Consider the following 23,217-nt stretch of genomic DNA (forward strand, 5'->3'; position numbering starts at 1 on the left):
ACAAGCATTAAAAACAGAAAACATCCCTGAAACGCACTTTTTATGTTTGAAACCAATAATTAGATTAGGAAATTTGGTCCAATGAAACTTGATTGATAAAAACCTTTAAGCAGTACAGGTATGGCTTTTCCTTAAGCTCAAAATTCTCTTTTTAATTATTATTATTATTATTATTATTATTATTATTATTATTCATCTGATGTAATATTCAAATCTTAATTGGTTAATTTAATTTACACTTACAGCAATTTTTTTTCATTAGCTGTGAGTGGAAAATAATCTTAATTAACAGAAACAAAACTGGTATTAATCTCTGTAGATTTGTTCAGTGTTTATTTATTCAGTAAATTATTAGCAGAAAATTTGCCCACATGATGAGCATATCTAAAATATTATAAAGACATATCTATCTATCTATCTATCTATCTATCTATCTATCTATCTATCTATCTATCTATCTATCTATCTATCTATCTATCTGCTGAGCCATATGGAGCTACAGTAATGCAGCAAATAATAAATATTACTGGAAATACTTTGCACTGCTCTAACAGATCTAAATCTAGTATGTATTGATTTGTGAAAAACAAAAGATTTGGAAATATGTTTCCTTTGACTAAATTTGTTAGTATTATTTATTTTTACTCACTTTACTTGTTTTACACTTTTTCTTTTTGATTACATAAGTTTGAAAATAAAAATCAGATAGTTTTTTTTCACTCGTGCATGAATAATATTTTAGTTTGAATTTATGATATAGTTAAAATCTGCAATTTAATTCTGGCTGTAATTCCTACAATGAGTCGGTATTTAAATATGTTTGTTGTGAGTCACAGAGGACGATGACTTCTTGTCAGAGTTTGTTTCTGTGTCTGTATCCGTCTGCTCATCTCTGCTCCCCTGTCTCCTCCTCTTCCTCCTCCTCCTGTTCCTCACATCATCTTGTAATGCATATACAAGGATCACTAAGATGAGTCATCTCCATCTTTCTCATCATCTGACAGGTCCAAGTATGAATTTCCCCTGGCTGTCTGCCACAGAACCCTTTCTGTCTCCGTTCTACAACAACGTCGTGTCACCGAGTACAACCAGGCTGCCTCAGATTTTACTATCACTGACACAAAAGGATTCTGTTCCTAAAGTCCAGACTGCTCATCTGGAGATGTCTGCATTTTCATTCTGCTTCAGTCCCCCCAGCTCTTGTTTTTGTTCGCATATTTCCATTATTATGCTGTCTAATGTACTTTCGTGGTGAAGAATAGTTTCCCTGCCCATCATCTGTCATTACCAGAAGGACTTACTGTTCCAAATTGATAGATTAGAACAAAATGTCTACCGGACTGTTCAGAAGTTTGAGGGTTTATTCAAATAAATGCTATTTTTCTGCAGCGTATTATTAAAGACAAACATGTTGAGACTTTTATATCAACTCTAAATTATCCTCATTGACATTTCAGTTCTACAAAAACTTTAAATAAAGTTTTACAATTTCAGAGTAAAATCCAATACGAAGGCTGGTACAGAACACTTCAAACTATAATCAATATTAAGCCAGACATTAGAAATATTGGGAATTGATGACAGAGCCGGCCCAAAGCATAAGCTCAGGGCCCCCAGAGCTATCCTGGGCCTCACAGGATAGCTTGAATTTTAGCACCGAGCTTAGATCTAAAATTAAAATATTTACTTCATGACAATTAGAATACTGTTAAAGTTTCAGCATAAATAAAAAATATATATAGCATAGAAAAAGATTTCAAATTTTTTAAAACTGAAATTTAAGATTCAAAGGACTTGGTAAGTTACCTTTGTAGAAGTACAAAGAATAATTTTAAGTGATTGATTGTTGTGTTGCCATAGCAACAAGCTGACGCTGCGAGTTTTCTCAGATATTAATTGGTTATCCATGCATCAGAATCAAAACCCTTTTAATGGAAGAGATCTTCTAAACAAAACATAGAAAACTTTTTTGGGACGTTCATGACTGATTTCTCCCGGAGATCCCAGGTCATGCCGCCCTGGGTGGTGAGCCACATCACTTGTATTAAACTCTGTTCATATTTTGTAAATAATTTGTATTTTTCCTTCTGGAAACTGAAGTATGAAAATATCACCAGCTTAAAGTAAAACGATTTGAGATTACATGTTGTAAATTGGCACATAGAATCTCATGGGGATGCATTTACAGTTGTAACCTGAAAATGTTTATGTTTTCATGGCACTTGGCTTTAATAAACTATTACCAAACTGTGTTTAAGGTAAAGATTTAAGCTAAAAAACTACAAGTGGGATTCAGAGATACTGCAGGCTTTCTGAGCTTTTCTTAAAAGAGCAGAATTACCTGTAATTGAAGCCGCTCCGTTCTGTGATCATCTGTTCCTTTCTGTGAATGAATATTACTATAAGGCGGAAGAAGGATGCTACTTGTAAAGTGGATATAATGCGTTCCTAGATATGTGCTAGACAAGCCATGAGGCCATTATTGTCTTGGTGAGATGCTCTGAATGATAATTAAATATGCCACTTCTGCTTCACTGATTCATTTCCTTCACAGTTTCTGAGCTCAGATGAATACATTTTTCAGCGCAGAATGGTTTTATTGTATCCAGTTTGGCCTCATTACGAGGCCACAAGGGCTTGTTGTGGGGGGAGGGCAGAGGCCGAGTGGAGGGAGGGTGGTGGGGGGGCGCACCCCATGAAGACATTGTGCTTAACATCACTAAATACTTCAGACGCCACAGTGTTCTCCATCAGTTAGGTTATTTTTAAGCAGCCAGGAATCTTTCTGAGATCCTAATGAGAGGCGCAGCCATCCTGTAGGGTCATAAAGACTCATTGGTTAACAAGGCGTCTCTTCACTGTCTCTCTGAGAATCCTTGATCTTCTTGGGTTTTTCTCTGCTGCTGATCGCTGTGTCTGTGCTGGACGGCATCCAGGCGGCGAGCCTCCTCACCCCTCGCCCTGCCCTGCCGCCGGGCCTCGTGGATCTCCGGTCAGAGGAACGCCTCCTCGGTGGCTGTGACAGGGGGAATTAGGCGAGAGATGCGGGCCCACTTGCCCTGCCTGCGTAGGGGCTTATCTCGGTCTAAGCTGAGGGACTAATAGCAAAGCCTGCCTTCGCTCCAGCCGCTCTGAGGGCACAGGGAGCCATCTGTCCACTCTGTGGATCACTGAAAAACAAAGGGACCAAACACCGAACTCGGACTTCAAACTAAAAGGCCATTCATCCCAAAGATACCAGAACCAAAGAAGACGAGTAGGAATTTCTCCCACTCCAAGGTCAGTTTGGTCAAGAGCCGGCCTTGATGGCTGCAGGTTGCTCAGATGGCTGTTAATGGTAAGGCTGAAGCTTAGCCAGAGAGAAACTTGAAGGTATTGCTTCTGCACATCTAATGGGCGCCAGACAAAGCGAGGCTTTGTTTTAACGCGCTACCCCTGACTCCTATTAGGCTGAGATATTTTCAGCTTCGGCTTGTTTTTCACTCCTCTCCTGGGTTTTTCTCTTAAACTCTTCACTTCAAACAGCCCAGGATTGTTTGAATTTAGACCTAAAGCCAAACTTCTGATGTATCTCCGTTGTTATAACCTTCATGCTGAGTTCTGTATCACCTCATGATATGTGGAGGCTCACAAAATGCTATAAATAGTTACCACTCCAGATAGTCATGCTGTAATCTCTCTCATGCGTTGTTTGAACATTTTTAATGTGATGATTGTCACATTTCATTAAATATAAAGTGTGCTTTTGTTGATCTGAAGACCCCTTTAAAATAAAGTGGAATACAATATGTAATAAAGCGTAACTCATCGTAATTGTATCACATTGTTCAAAATTAGACATTCCTTGCTTTACCCTTAGATTTTGAATTCATAGTCTAACAAAATCCCTCCAGTAATCCACTTAGACATTGTTCCCCATTTCCCTCCAGGATTAAGGCCCTATGTGTGTGTGTGTGTGTGTGTGTGTGTGAGTGTGTGTTTTAATTGTCTGAGGCATACTTCTGTCTGTCAGCATTCACAGAGCAGAGTTTCCTCACAGGTGATCTCTTTTTTATCTTGTAAACTCTTCGGTTGCTGTTGTGCTTCGGGGTTTTGTTCAGAAGTCTTGACTTGCTGGGGATGACAGAAATAGGTCAAAAGGGTCTTAGCATTAACTAAACAAATCTTGGGCCTGCAGGATTAGAGCGAGACGCCGCTGTTTGTTTGATGTAGTCATTGTACCAATACACAGAGACGGGAACACTGTGGATGTTTGCTGAAAGATGTCCGTCTCTCTTTTATTTTTTTGTGTGTGTGTGTTTGATCAGATGGTTGAGATTCGTGCAGCTTCATCGGTTGGGATTGTTTCATTTCCTGATCCCGTTAATTTACTGCGTTATTTGGGTCAGTTGATCCTGACACATTTCATGATGATTATCGCTAACTGGATTGTGCCGTTGGTGGTCTGACTGACTCAGTTTTCGGTTATGTGTTAAATAGTGAGGTTTCTCTAAGGTAGGATTTATAGAGGAGTTTGAATTAGAAGCTGTAAATTACACAACCAAGAAAAAGTAAACAGCATCTATTGAAATACATACAGCGGAAACCCGAAGTTTACATACAACAAATTAAAAGACACCGAGATTTTTTTGTCTCTGTCTGTAAACCAGACCAAACTTCTCTTGTTTTAGGTCAGTTAGAATCACCAAATTTATTTCTGTTTGCTAAAAGTGTTAATGATGAGAGAATAAATATATCAGATTTATTTATTTATATCTTGGAAATCAGAAATTTGCATACATTTCCTCTGTATTTGGCCTTTGAATTGCATGACTTGGGTCAAACGTTTTGGTTTTCCTTTGTCAACCTTTGCTTTTGCTCATCCTTTCCTTTGCTGCAGTTCTGGTTCCAGATCTGGTGAAAGTGTGCAGGCTGCCTCAATCACACACACTTTTTAAATGTTCCCACAACTTCTCCATATTATTAAGATCAGAGTTTTATGATGGCCACACCAAACACTGACTTTGTTGTCCTTAAGTCACTTTGTATCCACTTTAGCTTCTGAGGGTCATTGTCCAGTTTCCAGACTAGTTTGTGCCAAAGCTTTTACTTCTTTGCAGGTTTCTTTAGATGTTGCTTCAATATTTCCATAAAATGCTGTTTTCTCGTAATGCCACCTATTTTATGATGTGTATGAGCAAAACTGCCCCGCAACATTATGCTGCCACTGCCATACTTCACAGTTAGGATTATGATCCAAGCTCCCGTTTTTTCCTCCAAATGTAATGATGGTCATTATGACCAAACAGTTGCACATCAGTTTCATCGGACCAAACAAAACACGACTCCAGACATAAAGATCCTTGGTTGGATTTCTAGTTGGATCCTCTCAGACCATTTTTCTTCAACATCCCAACACATAAAACATAGAGCGCACCTTCCATTTTCATGAAATGTAAGCAAAAATGGAGTGGTGACATATTTGAGCATTTGTAGGATTTCTCTTTCGTCTTTGATAAAACACCATGAGTCATTTCTCCCACTAGTCCTAGACTAGCATGTTTGTTTTGGTTGCATTTACCCAGAATGCCCTGTTTTATAGTCCACTTCCTACTTTTGGACCGGGCTCCGCTCCACCTGGCGTTCACATAAGCATTCAAACTGCATCAGAGTTCATTTCAACCGAGCCGAGACTGAGTTTTGTGGACAGACAGAGTTAGCTTCTTTGGTTTGCATCAGAGTTTGATTGGCATTCACATCTTCCCAAACGAACCAGACTTTCCAGACACAGCAACTAGAATTCAATGAAAGTAGACTAAACAGTGCTGAATATCTGACTTGACAATAGCTTTCAGATGTTTTGTTGTATATACATTAATTCCCTGCAGAAGAACGATTCAGTGGAAGATTTAAAAGCCTTGTATTAATATACGGTTTATGTCCAGGATGGCAGAGCAACATCAAAACATGCTTTAACCGGATTACCAGCAGTGAAACCCTGCCCATTACTCCAGTTCTGCTGCATATGCAAACCACACATCCCTGATTTTGTCTGGTAATGACAAAACAAGATATCTGAATTCTGTTTCATCGGCACAGCTGGTTAAAAAAAAATATTTTTTTTCTTTTCATTTTTGTCTTGAGATCTGGCTGAAATATCAGAACAAAGCCATCAGAAGCAGAACATCGGAAGTGAAAAACAAACCAGAAACTGATATTTCATCTCATATACATCTATCTGTCAGTGGGATGAAAAATCATGCATGCCAGATCAGGTGGATTTGTTGCTTTTAAGGGCAATCAGGATTGCTGCTAGCTTGCAGCAGACACCTTCTGCTCAGCAACTTTGCATGAAATGTTTTAAGAATGTTTTCATACCTGGTAGACCATAAACTCAGTTCATTTGGGACCAAAATAGAAACATTTATTCCCTTTTCAGCTGCTGTGGTTCGTTTTCTCTCTGTACTGTGTCAACAAATCAAACTAATTGAAAAATCTGTTTCCCTCCTCGCCTGGGGGGGCGCTACACCAAGACCCCTTGAAGGAAATGACACAAAAACCTCTGAAGAAGACACTAAACGCAACTTCCTTCTTCACAAAATGTAAACAAAAATGGAGTAGCACCAGATTTTAGCGGTTGGAAGATTTCTCTTTAGTAAAAGACCACAAATCTTTTCTCCTGCTAGCGCTAGACGTGCACATTTGTTTTGGTTGTATTTACCCAGAATGCTTTGCACAGTAGTTTGGTGCTCACACTATGCATTCGAACTGTGGTAGAGTTCTCTTCAATCAAATCCGATGATAGACCGAGGTTTATCAGAGGAGCAGAGTTTTCTTTTTTGGTCCACATCAGTTTGAATACACATTCACACCTGTCCAAGCAAACTGAACTTTTTAGTCAAATGAACTGGAGTTTTATTAAAATGGACTAAACAGAGCTGGTGGGAATATGCCATAATCGAATATTCACTGAAATCCAGACTGTCTCTGACTAAAATTACTTCCCTCCCTCACTTAGATTAGTTTGCTTATTAGTTATGCATCGTCATTCGTCAGAGTCTGAACAACAACTTCTCAGAACTCTGATAAGCTTATAAACACTGCAACTCTGGTCCTTTATAGAGCTGCAGCCGTTAGGTCCAACAAACTGTTTTAATGCATCATCATTCTTTATTTGTTCTACAAATACAAAGAATTGGACACGCAGTAGACACAGTGGACGTTGTGTGATGTTTTAGAGGAAAGTCACACTATGATCACTTGATTCTCAGACTTCCACAGCACAAGTGGCTTCCTTTGTGTCTCATCTTATCCCAGGGAGTCACACAACTTTTATTTAGCTGGAACTAAAGACACGTGAAGATTGCAGCGTGTGATAGGCTTATCTCCATCCCCAACACACAGCTCCACGATGAGAAGACAAACAGCAACGATCCGTAGCGCCTCAGACACCAGCCGACCCTGATAAATTCTCCAAAGAATCCTTTAAACAGGATGAAAGTAGCTGCTCAAACTTTGGAACGTGCTTCGCTTGCCTCGCTGTGCAAACCTTTGACGTCAAGTTACAACCTAAAAAGTTGCTATATTTTATTTGCATCTTATTTGTAGACAGACAAATGTAAAATTATGTTGAACTCTTCAATATTGATAAAACATTCCAGTTCCACTGGCAGATTATTTCACTTGTAACATGGGAAAAATGTTATAAGTGAAATCATTTTTCAATGGAACTAATATGTTTGTTATCAATATTGAGGAATTATTTACTTTAAACCAGCACCTATATCTTGCTGAAAAGTTACTTTTAAAATATTTTTGTCTTATTTGCAGTGTGCTAAGATAATTTGCACTTGATTTTAGACATAAATACTTGGTCAGATTTTGGATTTTTGCAGTGAAGGTATTTGTTTGGAAAATATTTTATTTAAGGACATTATACCAAAGGGCTGTGAATAAAAATGTTCAGCTCCTTTTTCAGATATGTATTCATTTATCATTCCAGTTCACCGTCCCTACTTTGTGTTGGTCTGTTATATAAAATCCCAATAATATACGCTGATACTTAGAATTATAATGTGACAAAGTGCTGTAAAGTTAATTGGGCGTCAATACTTTTGCCAAGAGCTGCAGGTGCTATTAAGGTCCATCCATAACGACTCAGGAGAATTGCAATTTCTACCATAGAATAAAAGCTTTTACCTTTGCTTCGTCAGGTTGCTCTTTAGCAGAAAAACGGTTGAGGACAGGAAATGATTCACTTCATTTTCCCTTTTCTAATACCAAAGTATGACATGGCCATTAGCACAAGCACCCAAATCTTCTTAAGTGGAAATTCATAGAAGTAGATCCTGTAATAGACACAAACCTGATTATTTCACCTCAAACAGAAACTCAGTAATACCTGAAGAAAGAAGAAAACCAGATGAAACTGCACCTTTGAAAGATGTTCTTGAATGTGGCTGATTTCCTCCTCAATTTTACACATCATTTCCTCCACATCCTGAAGCATTAAACCACTTCTAACACACAGACACATCTTCGTCCTCTCTGCAGAGTATTCACCACAAAGATCTGAAGTCACTGAGGATGTCCGACAAGGAAGAGATGACCTTGGACGGCGGCCTGAACGTCACGCTAACGCTGAGGCTGCTGATGCATGGAAAGGTAATCAGCAGATCTTCAAGGCGTTTTCCTCTACAGACCCATCTGAAGTGATTTCATTCTGACTCCACGTTGTTCCTTTATTTTCTCTCACAGGAAGTGGGCAGCATCATTGGAAAGGTCAATTTCATTTACATTATTTTTTTGTACTTCCTAATTGAATTTGCCTTAAAAAGCAATATATTTTTTTTTAATCTTTTTGGTTTCAGAAAGGAGAAACAGTGAAGAAGATGAGGGAAGAGGTGAGTATTGTTTGAAGTCATCAGTCGGAGCAAAGTCTGAATGACCAACAGCCTGTGTTTGCAGAGCGGCGCTCGCATCAACATATCAGAGGGTTCGTCTCCTGAGAGGATAGTGACCATCACTGGACCCACAGAGGGAATCTTCAGGGCTTTCTCCATGATCGCACAGAAGTTTGAAGAGGTACAGATTCATCCTCAGCAACTCCTCAGGTCAAAGGTTAATGAGTTCTAACTCGAGAGTACAAAAGCACACCTTAGATTTTTCTCTGTCAATGGTACGGTAGAGGATTAGGACCAAAAATGTAAATATTATTTTGACTGTTTTTCTCAGAATTCTGATTTTTGATCTCAAGATTAAAGTCAAATTTTCTCTTCCCAAAGGTCTTAACCCGCTAACAATGGTTATGAAGCAAATACAAAAAAATGTATTCCAGAAACTAAGTGCACCCAACAATTCAAAAGCTCGACGAAGCTGATTTCCATATATGGGCCTTTCAGAACCATATAGTACTTCATTTCCTGCAAAATTCAGTTTGGGCCATCAGACAGATGGTTTCACATTTGACTTTAAAATCAAATTCAGTTGACACATTAATTCATGGGTGACTGAGTGGCTGCAAAACAAGCCCAAATCACCACCCCTCCCCCACCGTGCGCAACAGTTAGATGGTTTTTGTTCTGTATTTATGACCAAACGTCTCCAGAGGAGATTGTTCAAGAAATATTGTCGTCTTGACAACGTGTCCAAACAAGCCATTGACATTTGGTCTTTCTGCAGCATTTCTGCCATGAACTTTAATATTTTATGTCTCATGTCGAAGCAAACAGATTGGTTGCCCGCAGCGTCAGTGGTATATTTGATCGACAAAGTTTCCCATACACTGCAAAAACACAAAATCTTTTTTGGTCTGATTTATAGTAAATTTATCCTAGTACTCCTGAAATAAGACGAAACTAACTTACAAGCTTGTTTTAAATAAATTTTTAATATTGATGAAAAAGTTTTAGTTCCCTTGGCAGATTGTTTCACTTACAAGACATTTTTTCTATATTATAAGCAAAATAATCTGCAATGCAACTAGTACTTCTCATCATCAATATTAAGAAATTACTGATTTAAAACAAGCTCGAATATCTTCCTGAAAAGTGAATTATAAATTAGTTTTGTCTTATTTCAAGTTTACTAAAATATTTACACCAGAAACTAGACCAAAAACACTTGGCAATACTTTCTGTTTTTGCAGCTTACTGTCGTATTCAATAAATTAAAATATATGATGAGTCTTGTTTGTCAGATTAAATCTACTTTTTGAAAATAACAACCTCTAGGCAGGTATTAAAAATATTTTTTCTGTTGGTCTGATGTAATATTTTATTTTCAAGATCATGGTTTTATTCAGCTGGAAGTGGAAAAATCACCATAATTAACAGAAAATAAGCTTTCAAACATCCAGCTGTGTGCAGTTAATCCATACAATATGTTTCACTTAGTGATGAAGTTCCTGAACTTTTCAGTTTATTCTAATTTATTGAATGGGTTTGTATTGTATAATTAACTAAAGCAAAAGTAGGAAAAATAAGAAAATAAAGAAAACAAAAATTATAAAGGTTATTAATACATCCATCAGCCCCGGTGTGGATTAAACAGGAATGAAGGATTATATGATACCAGAACTTGGTAAAATCCTAGAAGTGAGTATTTTCTTTTCTTTTCACCATGACTCCATATCAACGTCCATCATTCTCTTTTACAAAAACATTTCCAGAAGCGTTTCGTTCCTCCGGCTTCGCAAAATAACTGAAAAGGACACGTCAAACTGAGCTGACGTTCTGTAGGTTCAACAAAGGAAAAAACTGCAACATATTTTTGAATTCCCCCCAGGATATCACCGCAGCCATGACAAACAGCAACGTGACAAGCAAGCCACCTGTGACACTTCGTCTGGTTTTCCCAGGGAGCCAGTGTGGCTCGCTCATCGGCAAGGGAGGCTCCAAGATCAAAGAGATCAGGGAGGTACGGGCTGCTTGTCCTCCTTCTTCTCCAGCTGGAATTTGTTTGTCTGAACCCACACAGGAATAAAAAAAATCCTCCGAGACTCAGAAATCAAACAATTCTTGTTTTTTCTGCTTTAAGATGGTAACTGCATCTGAAAATAACACCCAGTATGCACAGAATCTTACAAATAATATTACAAAATATCTACAGTCCTGTAGAATCTACAGTTTCTAGTCTAATATCTAGTCTAGATATTAGACTAGACTAGGAACTAGTCTAGATATTAGACTTAATATCTTATTCCACTTGAAATTCTGACAAGAATCACTTCAGCAAGATATAAGAGAATGTTACAAGTAAATAATTTCTTAATGTTGATGTAAAAGTTCTGGCTCTTTTTACTTTTGTAATTTCCACTGAAATAATCTGTCAATGGAACTAGAATTTTTAAAATCAGCATCAAGGAATTACTTAAAACAAGCTTCTATATCTTCCTGATAAGTTACTTTTAAGTTAGTTTTGTCTTATTCAAGTGTACTATTTCCACTAGAAACTGAAATGACTTGGTAAGATCCTATGTTTTTGCAGTGTGCCTGTATGGACCAGTTTGAGCTCCCTGTCCAAATGGACAATATTTGCGAGTGTCTCTTCAAATATTGGAGCATGCTTTGCCTTTTAGGCTGCAGCTGCTCCCTGCAGGTCACAGAGGGGTAATCTTCAAACAGCTTTTCAGCGCCTTCCTTTCAGGAGTAAACAGCCTTTGTCTCGTCTGTCTTTTGGGTTGATGTGAAGACCACAGGCGCTCAGGTTCAGGTGGCAGGAGACATGCTGCCGGACTCCACAGAGAGGGCCGTCACAATCTCCGGCACTCCACAGGCCATCACTCAGTGTGTGAGGCACATCTGCTCCGTCATGCTGGAGGTGAGTTCTGCTGCCGGTTCTGTGAGGCTGGAAACGGTTTGGGTTCAATCTGGAAATATAGAAGATGTTCAGTACTGATGAGCATTGAAAGCAAAATGGAGGCTTTTGTTAAAAGAAAATCCAAAACATTTAGATGAAAGTACACTCCGTTTTAATTTGAGGGTTTTCCTTATCAGGACCTATTAAATGGTCTCACCTCCAGTGAAACCAGATTATTGTAATTTACTGAAAACAAGCAAAGTTAAAATAATTCAGCCTCTCAATCAGGCCCAGTTCTTGTTTCAGTGTTGATTCACTTCATTGAGGCTTGAAAACATTAATTTTAATTTCCACCACAGCATTTTTTCCACTGTGAGCCATTTACATGTTTAGGTTTCTCCCTTTTTGATATGTTTTGATGTAGATTAGCTGCTGTATTTGTGTTTGCTGTCCTGTTTTTGACCCAGTACAGGCCGGACTTCAGCTGAACAGAAAGAAAAGAAATAACTTTGCTCTCGTATACTCAGAAAAAGAAAACTAGGCTTTGACCTTTTCAAAAATTACAGATTTAACATTAGATTACTTTGGTTCACAGAAAAGTTCATGGTTGACTGATTGACTATTAAATGTCCTTTTTCTAATCCCAAACCATCATCCTTCCACCGCTGTGTTTGACATTCTTTGATTTTCTCCAAACATGGTGCGTTATGATCTCTAAAAGTTTTGCTCTTCATTCAGATTTAGTTCTAATACAAATGCAAACCATCCTGCTGCATCCAGTCCTGGAAAGATCTCTCTCTCTCTCTGTAGAAATAAACTGTTTGGAAATGTCCTGATTTCTCTTCTCGGATTGAGCGACAGCAACAGTTACTGCTGTGAGGTCATTGCTGACGTCTTTCTGTTCTGACTTTGTGTTAATGCACTAGTTTAGGCTAGTGCATTAAACCATATGCATACTTTTGAGCTATTTTGCCAGGGAGGATGAACAGATTTCAGTTTGTAGACGTTCAAAGCCAGTCGAGAACTGCAGCCAGTAAGCCACTGGTTTCATGTAAGCCACTGGTTTCATGGAGGGGTTCTTAACTGGTGATAATCAGTTGATCCAAATTGGCTCCACAATTGTTGAGTTAATGTCAGAGTGGAATCTGAAGTGTGATTTTTTTTAACCTTTGTCCCAATATGAAAAACCCTAGAAATAAACGTTCTGACGTTTAGAAATAAACGTCAGAACGTCGGTTCTGTCATATTTTACTGGCAGCAGGTTTGCATTCATATTCTAATTCCTTATCCATTCTATCAGTCGCTGCCTGCTGAGTATATGAACCTCTTTGTTTTGCTTCTTAGTATTTCTTGCAGCCTGTCAGCTGGAGAAGTTACTGTTAATGTATTCCTGCTGCATTAAGTGCAGCCCTGGATTTGGATTGGAGCTTTAACTTATTCCTAATTATGGGGTCTGCTCACAGCTCTCTGTGCTTCAGGGTCTCATGTTCCTTTCACTGCAGATGTACAGGGCATAAAAATGCTGATTGAGTGGTATAAAGTAGCGGATAAAATGCACCGCTGCCAGCTGTAGGAGTGCATAATGTTTTCTCCTCTTTGGTTTGCTCGCCTGTGCCTCCAGTCTCCACCGAAAGGAGCAACTATTCCTTACCGTCCCAAGGTCCTTCCTGCCGGAGCTCACGCTGTGTTGGCCCCGCAGCACTCTGCACAAGTAAGTGGTCAAACACTAGTAATCAATCTTTTAAAGGGTATGAAAATTAAAAAATGCAACAGCTGAATAACACCGGTCATTAACCACCAGAGGGACTCAGTTGCTCTGAAGTAATGTCTTCATGCAGAGAGATTGTAAAGGAAATATGTTAAGGAGGCTGAAGGCAGAAGATTATGTGGAAATATGTGACTTTTACAACATCTTGCATCACTACTCTCAGCCTGATTTACATGCTACTTTTTACATTGTCACATAAACTTTACTGTATTTTAAATTGATTTCAAGTGATAAACCAGGTCAGCAACTTTTTCCATCCTGCAACAACAAAATAAAACTCACCTACAGCTGAAACATTTTTTATGTTTTATTGTAAAAGCTAGAAAAGTTCATTTAAAATGTATTTCTGCTTTCAGATTTTAGACAAAAATGGTTTATTACAAAACAACAAAACTATTTTCTAGAATAAAGTGATCTGAAAAATGAAGACGGATAGGTCACATAGTTTGAAGCCAATTAGTTTGTTATAGATATTAAAAGCAAATTTTGCATAAGAACTTACTGAAAAGCTCCTCATCTGACTGTTTCTTATTGAATCCATAATCTAAACCATTTGTTTGGTTTTGAGCGAGCTGCAGGTTGCTCACCCTTGCGATGAACAAACACGCATCACATTTTCATTTAGCACTTCAGAAACGGCTGAAGTCTCAACATGAAGATGTTTGTCTTCAAGTCAACACATCTCAGTGGGAGCTGAGGATTTTACCATGAACAAAATCACTGATATCTGGGCGAAATGTCCATTTCTACGCCGTCTTCCAGACACTTCCGTCATTTCTGCTATCGCTAAATAATTAAAACTACATCAGTTTTTGGATTTAACTGAAGCAAAAATCAAATACTGTGGATTTTTAATTGGGTTACTTTTACACTTATGTTTCAAAAACAAAAACAAACAAAAAAGACATGCATATTTTTTAAAATGGAACAACCAGTGAATAAACCATATGCATACTTTTGAGCTATTTTGCCAGGGAGGATGAACAGATTTCAGTTTGTAGACGTTCAAAGCCAGTCGAGAACTGCAGCTGGAACAAAGTTTGGACTCTGGGGAGTTGAATACAAAATAGACACCACATCTTATTTTTCTCAGTAAAAAACATGTATTCCTTCCCCTTCAATTCACAATTATGCACCAACCTATTAAAATATCCACAGGTTTGTGGCTGCTGCATAACAAGATGTGTAAAAAGTGTGAGACATGAGTTCTTGCATGGCAGAGAGAAACCTGGAAGACGGGCTGCGTGTAAAGTTCACGTGTTGATCTGCCTGGCAAGCTGCTGTCCTGAATTTTGGCTGTGTGCGCTCTGACCTATCAGACATCTGTTTATATTATTGGATTTCAAGCCACAGTCAAAGGGGGCAGAAAAACAGCAGATGACATTTAGATGAAATTCCATCAGATCCATACACATTAGAGCCGGGAAGGGAATGGATTTCCACTGCGCCTGGCCGGGTCACACTTCAGACTCGGCTGCACAATTTCTGTTTCGTGTTCCAACATGTCAGTTTGTCACCCCTCTTGTCTTGTGTCCTTCCAGGCGTTTGCAATTCCAGGACAGTATGCATTTGCACATCAAGATGTAAGTAGAGCCAGTCTGAGCGACCGCCATCCGTCCTAACGATCTACTCCTGCCCACTCCTTCCAAGCGCACCAATACGCCCTTTCTGTGTCCCACTCTGCAGAGAGGAAACTTCAGTAACCCCGATCTGTTGACATGACTAACACTAACCCACAGTAGTAACCTGCATTGATTGAAATGGAAATGATCTCATTTATGATCAGTTGTGACTGTATTCTGCATGCTTTCTAAAGGCAGATCGATCTCTTTCACACTGACACCATCTGTGATGTTTGTGAACTTCAGATTGTAGTTTTCAGCTCCTCTGAAATAATCCACTTTGATTGGTTAGCTCTAACTTCCTTCCTACCCTGCAGTTGACCAAGCTTCACCAGTTGGCTATGCAGCATATCCCCCTCCCTTCCCTTGGGCAGAGCAACCCTACCTTTCCTGGTACGTACCCACGGCTCCCCGGGGAAGTCCATCTATCCCTCTGTCTTCACTCCTTTCGGAAATCACACCATCAATACGCCGCTGTTACCTCAGTGAGGATCAAGGATGTCTCCATTCTCAGAGTTTACAGACTCTCACAGGTTTTTATCTTTGTAGGTGGTGGCTTTTCTAGTCGTACTCTGCTTTTCGCAGATGAAAGGAGAGAGAAAAAAAGGCAGCCAGTTTAAAGGTCAAGCCACCAGAGTATTGTTTCATCAATAATCTTGAAAGTTAGCCACTGAGATATTTACACTCTGAAGAGGAATATTTTACAGACGGAAGCAGACAGATTGAGATATTTCAGAGTCATGGCAGCTTCTTTGGGCGAGGAAAATGACAGGAATATTTACAGATCAGTAAATATTTCTCACAATTTCTCATTTCCTCCCAAATTTAAGCCCATCCACCCAGTTTCCCCCGTCCAAAAAATCCTTTACCTTCACAACATTTCTCCTCTAAATCTAACATCATCTTGGCCACATCATCCCCAACCTCAGTCGTCCCAAACTCATTTAATCTGCCCCAACTAACCACAAACATTACACTGCATCACAAGCTGCGTCTCCATTCACCATATAATTGTGCAAAATGGGAATTATGAAAATAAATTTGCTTAATAAAAACACGGCAATTTTGAAAAAGAAAAAAAACTCACGTTTTTCAATACGTTTTTGCTGTAGGATGAGTTGTTTTTCAGCTGTACTGATATATAAAACTGCAATATAAAACACGTTTTGCATCACAATTTATGTGATTTATGTTATATATTTATTTATGAGCTATGTGATCAACAACCGGATGTTACTAAAGGCAGAAAAGATGAAAAAAGACAACAGGAAGTGGTAGAAGGATGATGACAGCATGATTTTTTAATGATTTATCGTGTAAACAAACTTAATCATGTATGATTTTATTTGCGTTTCTTATTTAATGGAAACAGCACAATTGTGAAACTGTTTTTCCGACATTCGCCGAATATCGACGTTTTGCGCATATTTGGAATGGAAATGCAGCCAACAGAAACAGATCCAGGTGCTTCTCAGTCACTTAGAACGTCATCAAAGGTTTGATTTATTTCACAATTTCAAGTTAAGAAAAGTGAAACTCAAATAATAGAGATACAAAACACACAGAGTGATATATTTCTAAAAGGTTCATTTTTGGTGTATGCAGAGCGATCTGTGCAAGAACAGCTTTTTAAAATTGAGTGGAGAGGAAAAGTATACACACTAAAGTTTAGTTGCAGTCAGAAATCTCCAACTTCTGTAACCGTTTAATACAGCTGAATCAAAGGAAAAGTTATTGCTCAGGTGGTTTGAAAACGTCTCGACTTGTCCAGGAGGAAATTCATCCAAACATCGGCAGCAGTAGAACTCAAAGCCTGGACTTGGTGATGGGTGGGTGTGGCTTTCAGGAGGGGATGAGATGAGCTGAAGGTTTTATCAGAGCAACCTGGACGTCCTGAACGCCTCAGCAGAACCACAGGCTGATCGCCTCCAAGTCACACCGCACTGATGGAGTAATTCATGCAAAAGGAGCCTCAGCCACGCCCTGAGTGCATATACTGTGCTTAAACATGAATTTCATTATTTCTGTATGAACAACAAATAGATCACCTCACTGCAAAAAAAATAAAAAATTACCAAGTATTTTTGGTAAAATCTGGTCTAGTTTTTTATGTCAGTACACTTGAAGACCGAGACTTACAAGTAACTTTTCAGAAAGATAAGAGCTTGCTTTAACGCAATAACTCCTGGCAGATTATTTCACTTATTACATGGGGAAATGTCTCATCAGTGAAATAATCTGCCAGTGGAACTAAAACTTTTTCATTAATATCAAGTCATTGTTGACATGAAACAAGCTCCTTTATCTCTCTAAAAAGTTACTTGTAAGTTATTTTAAGATATTGGCACTAGAGTGAAGAGCAGAAATACTTTGTAAGATTTTGTGTTTTTGCAGTGCAGTCGCCTTTTCTTCAGGATGTGGGCCGCATGTTTCCATCTCAATATGACATTTCTTTATTAAACTTCTCCTTTTCTATTGCTCTTAAACTAAATTAGGTTTTTTCTTTAGCTGTTAGCAGAATTAAGTGCTTAAAATATAATTACTCAGTGTGTAATGAGTATTTGAGTTTCATTTTTTCTTTTTAAATAAATTGACTTTTTGATGAGATTCCATTAGACGGAGAATCAGCTGCACATTAGATTTTTGAGGCAGGTTTTATGTGATAGCCATCCTCAACTCAGACTTAAAACTGCAGCAAGAAAAAGGATGAGCTCTGTATATATATGTTTGTAATTTATATGTTCAAGATACATAATAGTAATGAACCAGCCACAGTGATATTGATTTTTCATGTCATGAATGTGTGAACCGTCAGCACAAGGCTGTTATTAGCGTTTCTTGTCCTACTTTGCAGGATTGGATGTTTCTGCACCCACGAGTACACAGGAGCTGGCAATTCCTAATGATGTAAGTGCTCCACTGTTTCACCAACACTTGCATCCTCATGCGGCTGAGTTCATTAAAACTTTCTAGGAGACGAGTTATGATGGGAGATGTTGGGATGCACACATCTGAGCAACAGAAAGTAATTCTCCTTTTTCTTGGCCGACATATATTACTTCATAAATTCACCGTCTGCACCGTCAGAGAGGAGTTGTCGGCAGTATCGTTGAATATTACTACTCGTAAATAAAGCTAGCTAATTTCAGGTCAAAGATGCAGATAGGTGTTCACGTAGCACTGAAGCTTAGTAAGATTAATGATGCATTTAAACCAGTCAAGGGAGGAGAGCTGCTCAGACTGCAACTAAACAGATATTTAAACCAGGATTTTGGTGCAGGATTTTTGTATCCACACTAAGTAGATAAATACGTCATAGTCCTTTAAAGATGACTCATTTTAAGATCGAGGTACAAAATTAGTCTCTTGCATTCCTTATTTCTGTCTGATATTTTATACTTCTACCATGTTTGAAATAAATAACCATAGAAATATTTGGTTCAATATCAAATTACACCAAAAAATATTTAGTTTGAAACCATATATTTAGTTTCTAAACTAAATATTTAGCTAAAAAATTAAATATATATTTTGCTACCTAAATACTTATCCAAACCAAACTTTTCATTTTCAAACTAAATATTTACTTTCTAACATTATTTAGCGCAGACCTCAAATGTAGGAATATTATTCCACATTATTTTTGGAATAATATGTGACTGATAAATTAACACGTAGGATCAGCTAAATAAACCAAGTTGCTTTCATTTTAACTGTAACTTTACAAACAGCATGTACATTTTGGTTTTGGAGGAGTTTGAAGTATTCACTGATTTTAGCAATATATTAAACAACTGCGGTCCACTGAGCCAGCAGCTATAAAATTAGAAAACAACAACAATTCAAACTCGTGTCCAGTTGTTTAAAGTCATTGTAGTGCTTTGAATGAGGTGAAAATTAAGCTGCATTCATTCTGAGACCGCAGCTGCAGACCTGCAGGTTAAAAACAAAGGGAAGACCACTCAACCCTGATTTGGCCCTTCAAAGTTCCCGTTATCGCTCTCTCTGTTTAATGAAATGCACAAACAACAAAGTGCCTGTCTGACCATTTTGCTGGCTGGACCGCTGTCTTTCTGGAGTCTTCTTGTTACCAGGCAACCGACAGAGAATCATGAAAGAGTCAAGCAAGTAACCTTTCCCTAAAATTGTGAATTGTCAGTCAACACCACGCATAAAACAAACAAGAAGGATTTGACACGGTAATCACCGAGTTTCAGAGGCGCTGGTTGGTAGACAGATCACGGCGCTTCTCTCTGTTTACAGACCATCATATTAAATGGAAAACAAGCTAATTCCCTAAAATGTTGAGAATTAACGGAGATTAAAAGCCAATCTTCTACTGCGCTGACTTGCTATCAAATCCCGCTTCACTCCTCAGGCCAGATTTTCTTTATTAGATATGAATGGAGGTAAGAATCAGAGAGAAGAGAAGGAGAACTGGGCTCCTATCTTCTGCTGTCAGATCTAATTCCTGGACAGCGCTGAAATATGAGCTCTTTTGTTATTTACATGCTTTCAATCTCCTCCCGCTAGTTTATTGGCTGCATAATTGGAAGACAAGGCAGCAAGATCAATGAGATTCGCCAGGTCTCTGGAGCGCACATCAAAATTGCCAGCGCCACTGATGGCTCAGCCATGCGCCAAGTCACGATCAGCGGCTCGCCGGCCAGCATCGGCGTGGCCCAGTACCTCATCAACGCCAGGTGAGACATTACGCAGGGCGGCCACGTCCCGCCGTGCTTCACACCGCAGCCTGATGATAAGACAAGCTGCTGTAAAGGGCAGATTTGTTGTGTTTCTGGGTGAGGCTGGATTTGTTCCAACTCACTGCTTCGTTCTGTTGACTGTATTAAAATCCTCACTCGCTGCTTTCTTTTCCTTCTACTTCTTTTTCTTTTTTTAAAGCTCATTCTTTGATTTTTGTGTTTTCTCATCCTTGGTTGTAATAGTTTAGTTTTATTGTGACTTTTTGTCCAATTCAATTTTTGGATTGTGGTTGTTATTTATTTATTTTTGAAGTTATCATTTGTTAAATATTTAGTTTTTTCATATTGGTTTTTAGGTGAAGATTACAAAAGGTCAAAGTATTGTATTGTGATTATCAATACGAATACGCAATAGGAAACACAATTTTCAAAAAATGTGTTCAGTTATTGTCAAACAGAAACGACTCTGGCGTTTTCTCCCAGCTTTTACTGCCGCCATTTTGCGGATTAGCGTAAATGCCACTAGTAGTATGAAGTACCGTAATTTGCTGACAAATGACGTAAACTGGTTATTTGAAGGCAAACTTTTTTTCTATTTTACATAAGTTTGAAAGGCTAATAAATTGATTCATAAACAAAAATAAAAGGATACTATATCTTTATTTTCAGTATGTTTCAGTAAATGTAAAACATGGTTCAAGTTAAAAGTGTTTTCTCCATTTCAGGTTTTGTTATTTTTAGCTAAGTATCTCTTCTTTTTCTTGTCTTTTTCAACCTTTTTCCACCCTCTGGACTCCAGCTTAGAGATGGCTAAATACACCATGCAGGTCGCGTCCTCTGCGACCCCCATTGACCTCAACATGAGCTTCTCTCAAACGGTCCCCACCGCCTCCAGCGCCGCCACCTCCATGGCCGTCCTGGCCGCCTCCACCCCGACCCCCTCCGGCATTAACCCCTCCACCCTGCCGGCCATCCAGAGCCCCCACTATGCCCTGCCCGTTTCCAGCCTGCTGGGGATGAAGACGCTCCCCGTCCTGACCGTCCATCCGGCAGCAGCTTCCAGCCTAGCTCAGGGTTTGACCCCATATACTGCAAAAATGTCGACATCTGGTGCAAAAAAATCCGACCGGCAAAAGTTTTCTCCTTATTGATGCCGCCTCGTTAAATCTACAGGGCCAGTCAGAAGTTTACATACACTTTCTTTTTTTTTTTTAAGAGTTGGGTTATGCGCCTCTCGCCCGGAACGTAGCTGGAGATGGGCACCAGCAACCCTCCCGACCCCATTAGGGACAAGGGTGAACAGAAAATGGATGGATGGATGGATGGGTTATGCTTACAGATATGTACACAAACCACAGCTGATGTTTGGTTAAATCCACCAACAACCTTCTGGGTTCATTCAATTGGCACAGAAACATTTAAACTAATGCGGTCAATTGATTAAAACAAAATGTAATCAGATTAATCACTTATGCTTAACTTTGCAAACTTGAAAGATAAATATGCAGGAATGTTGCCCATCCTTCTGCCGCACCACAACCACTTAAAATGCAAACAATTATCAGATTTCTTTTATTTTTGCAACAGAAAACAGGTAATGTGGTCGACCACTACTCAGCAGCAACTAAAGAAAATTTACTACAGAACACGCAAACAAGTAGGAGCAACTTGTTCCTGAGACAAAGTCCAATTTCTCTTGTACTACTGTGTGTAATGTCATTGCATTACTGAGTGAACTTTTGTAATGAGTCTCCTTTTCAAATAAATTATTTAAATCTACAGCAGCGTCGTCGGGCCACTATAGATAGAAAAAATGAGTGAAAAACATTTTAGAAACTTTACGATGTCAAATCGTAAAGTTTGACATCGTAAAGGGGAAAAGGGGAAAATTTACTCTTTTTTTTTTTAAGTTGAACATTTGCAATAAAAATTTTCTACAAAAAACTAAAATTTTGACAAAGAAGAAAATTTTAATTTTTTCTAGAAATTTTCTGAGATTAATCTAAAAAAAAGTCTGAATTTCTTTCTAGCTAATGTTTTTACTATTATATATCAAAATGTCTGTTTTATGTTGCTGATTTCTGAAATTAATCTCAAAATTACAGATTTTTTGCAGGAATGACTCCATTTTTTATTTTTCTATCTACAGTGGTTCTCATACGCAGTCGTATAAATCAGATTCATGTCACCATTAGTGTATGTAAACTTCTGAGCAACCTTCTCCTCAGTACCTTCCTGATAAGACTTTATTAAAAGATGGCAGATATTTTAATATTAACATATAGACTTGAAAACACAGATGCCCATAGATATTTTCCAGGAGTTCCTTTTGTTTTCCATAAATCAGGAGGATATTAGAGTCAGACTGAAATGACAGGAGTATTAAACAAGTCTTCGTTAATTAAAAGAGTCGACTGAGGTCTATAATAACATCCTGATGTCATGTGAACATGCAGAATAATTAAAGTGGATAACTCAGGCTTTTATTAGTATCCCAGGGAATATATATATATGTTACATTATTATGAGCTTTAAAGGAGCACTTACTCCTGGAGAAGGAATTTCTGTAAAGTGTGTTTCTATCTGTGTAACTTTTTAAAAAAACTAGATTAGAGGTTATCACCTAGGATCAGACGGTGTGGTGCTTTGAAAGACTGTAAACTGGTTTGTTTGTACAGTGATTGTTTGTGTTGTTTTTAATGAAGATTGGCCCCGTCCTGCGTGTCTTTGTTTCACGCTTGGCTCTCATCAGCGCCAACAGGCTCGGGAGTCCTGTAGTCTCGTTGCACTGTGGCCGGCTCTGATGGGATTATCGTAAAGCCACAGTGGATTCACAGCTGACTTCTCTTCCCAGTAATCCTGTGGAGCAGGATTGGCCTGAAACGCGTGTGCTGGTTTGGTACGGCTTGTTGTGTGTTCTCCAGCGTGAAAACAAGGAGAACGCCTCAAAGAACTGAACTCACATCAGTTGTTTTAAATTAATGTTTTATTCATCTTTCCGATGCGGGCATGCACTCCAGCAATGGCGTATTTGTAAGATTTGTAAATAAAATGACTTGGAAATAAATGGAACTTTTTATGAATGCAGCTTGGTTTCGTTTTTGATTTTGTTAACGGGGAAAATTTTCCATATGCCACTGATTTCTCTGACTGCTTAACATAAACACAGACCTTGAGGATTTATCCCTCGGTTAATGGACTTTGACGGATCAGACTTCTGTTCCACACAACTCCACGGCTGTGCAGTAAAAGCAAAAATAAAAAAAATAAAACAAGATTTACTTATGAGTAAAGTCAAAATGACAACTTGTATAAATTCACCTCTGGCTGGATGCTTATAATC

General features: G+C 38.5%; 1 protein-coding gene across 4 annotated transcripts; it reads left to right on the forward strand.

Annotated features, from left to right (window-relative positions):
- Nucleotides 1-409: 409 nt before the first annotated feature.
- On the forward strand, nt 410-21,675 carry LOC114138563 (poly(rC)-binding protein 3). Of its 4 annotated transcripts, none has more exons than XM_028007918.1 (14): nt 410-6,034; nt 8,533-8,643; nt 8,737-8,760; nt 8,850-8,882; nt 8,947-9,063; nt 10,765-10,896; nt 11,671-11,799; nt 13,400-13,489; nt 15,088-15,129; nt 15,486-15,561; nt 18,023-18,075; nt 19,702-19,871; nt 20,674-21,096; nt 21,201-21,675. In XM_028007918.1, the coding sequence occupies exons 2-13, from the start codon at nt 8,566-8,568 to the stop codon at nt 21,023-21,025; spliced, it is 1,296 nt and encodes a 431-aa protein (XP_027863719.1). In that variant the 5' UTR covers nt 410-6,034; nt 8,533-8,565; the 3' UTR covers nt 21,026-21,096; nt 21,201-21,675. The 4 variants fall into 4 exon arrangements, with proteins under 4 accessions (XP_027863719.1, XP_027863718.1, XP_027863721.1 ...); XM_028007917.1 differs by having other exon boundaries at nt 410-3,337; XM_028007920.1 differs by having other exon boundaries at nt 410-3,279.
- The last annotated feature ends 1,542 nt before the right edge of the window (nt 21,676-23,217 follow it).

This window comes from Xiphophorus couchianus, chromosome 22 (genome assembly GCF_001444195.1).
Source record: "Xiphophorus couchianus chromosome 22, X_couchianus-1.0, whole genome shotgun sequence".
Lineage (NCBI taxonomy): Eukaryota > Metazoa > Chordata > Actinopteri > Cyprinodontiformes > Poeciliidae > Xiphophorus > Xiphophorus couchianus.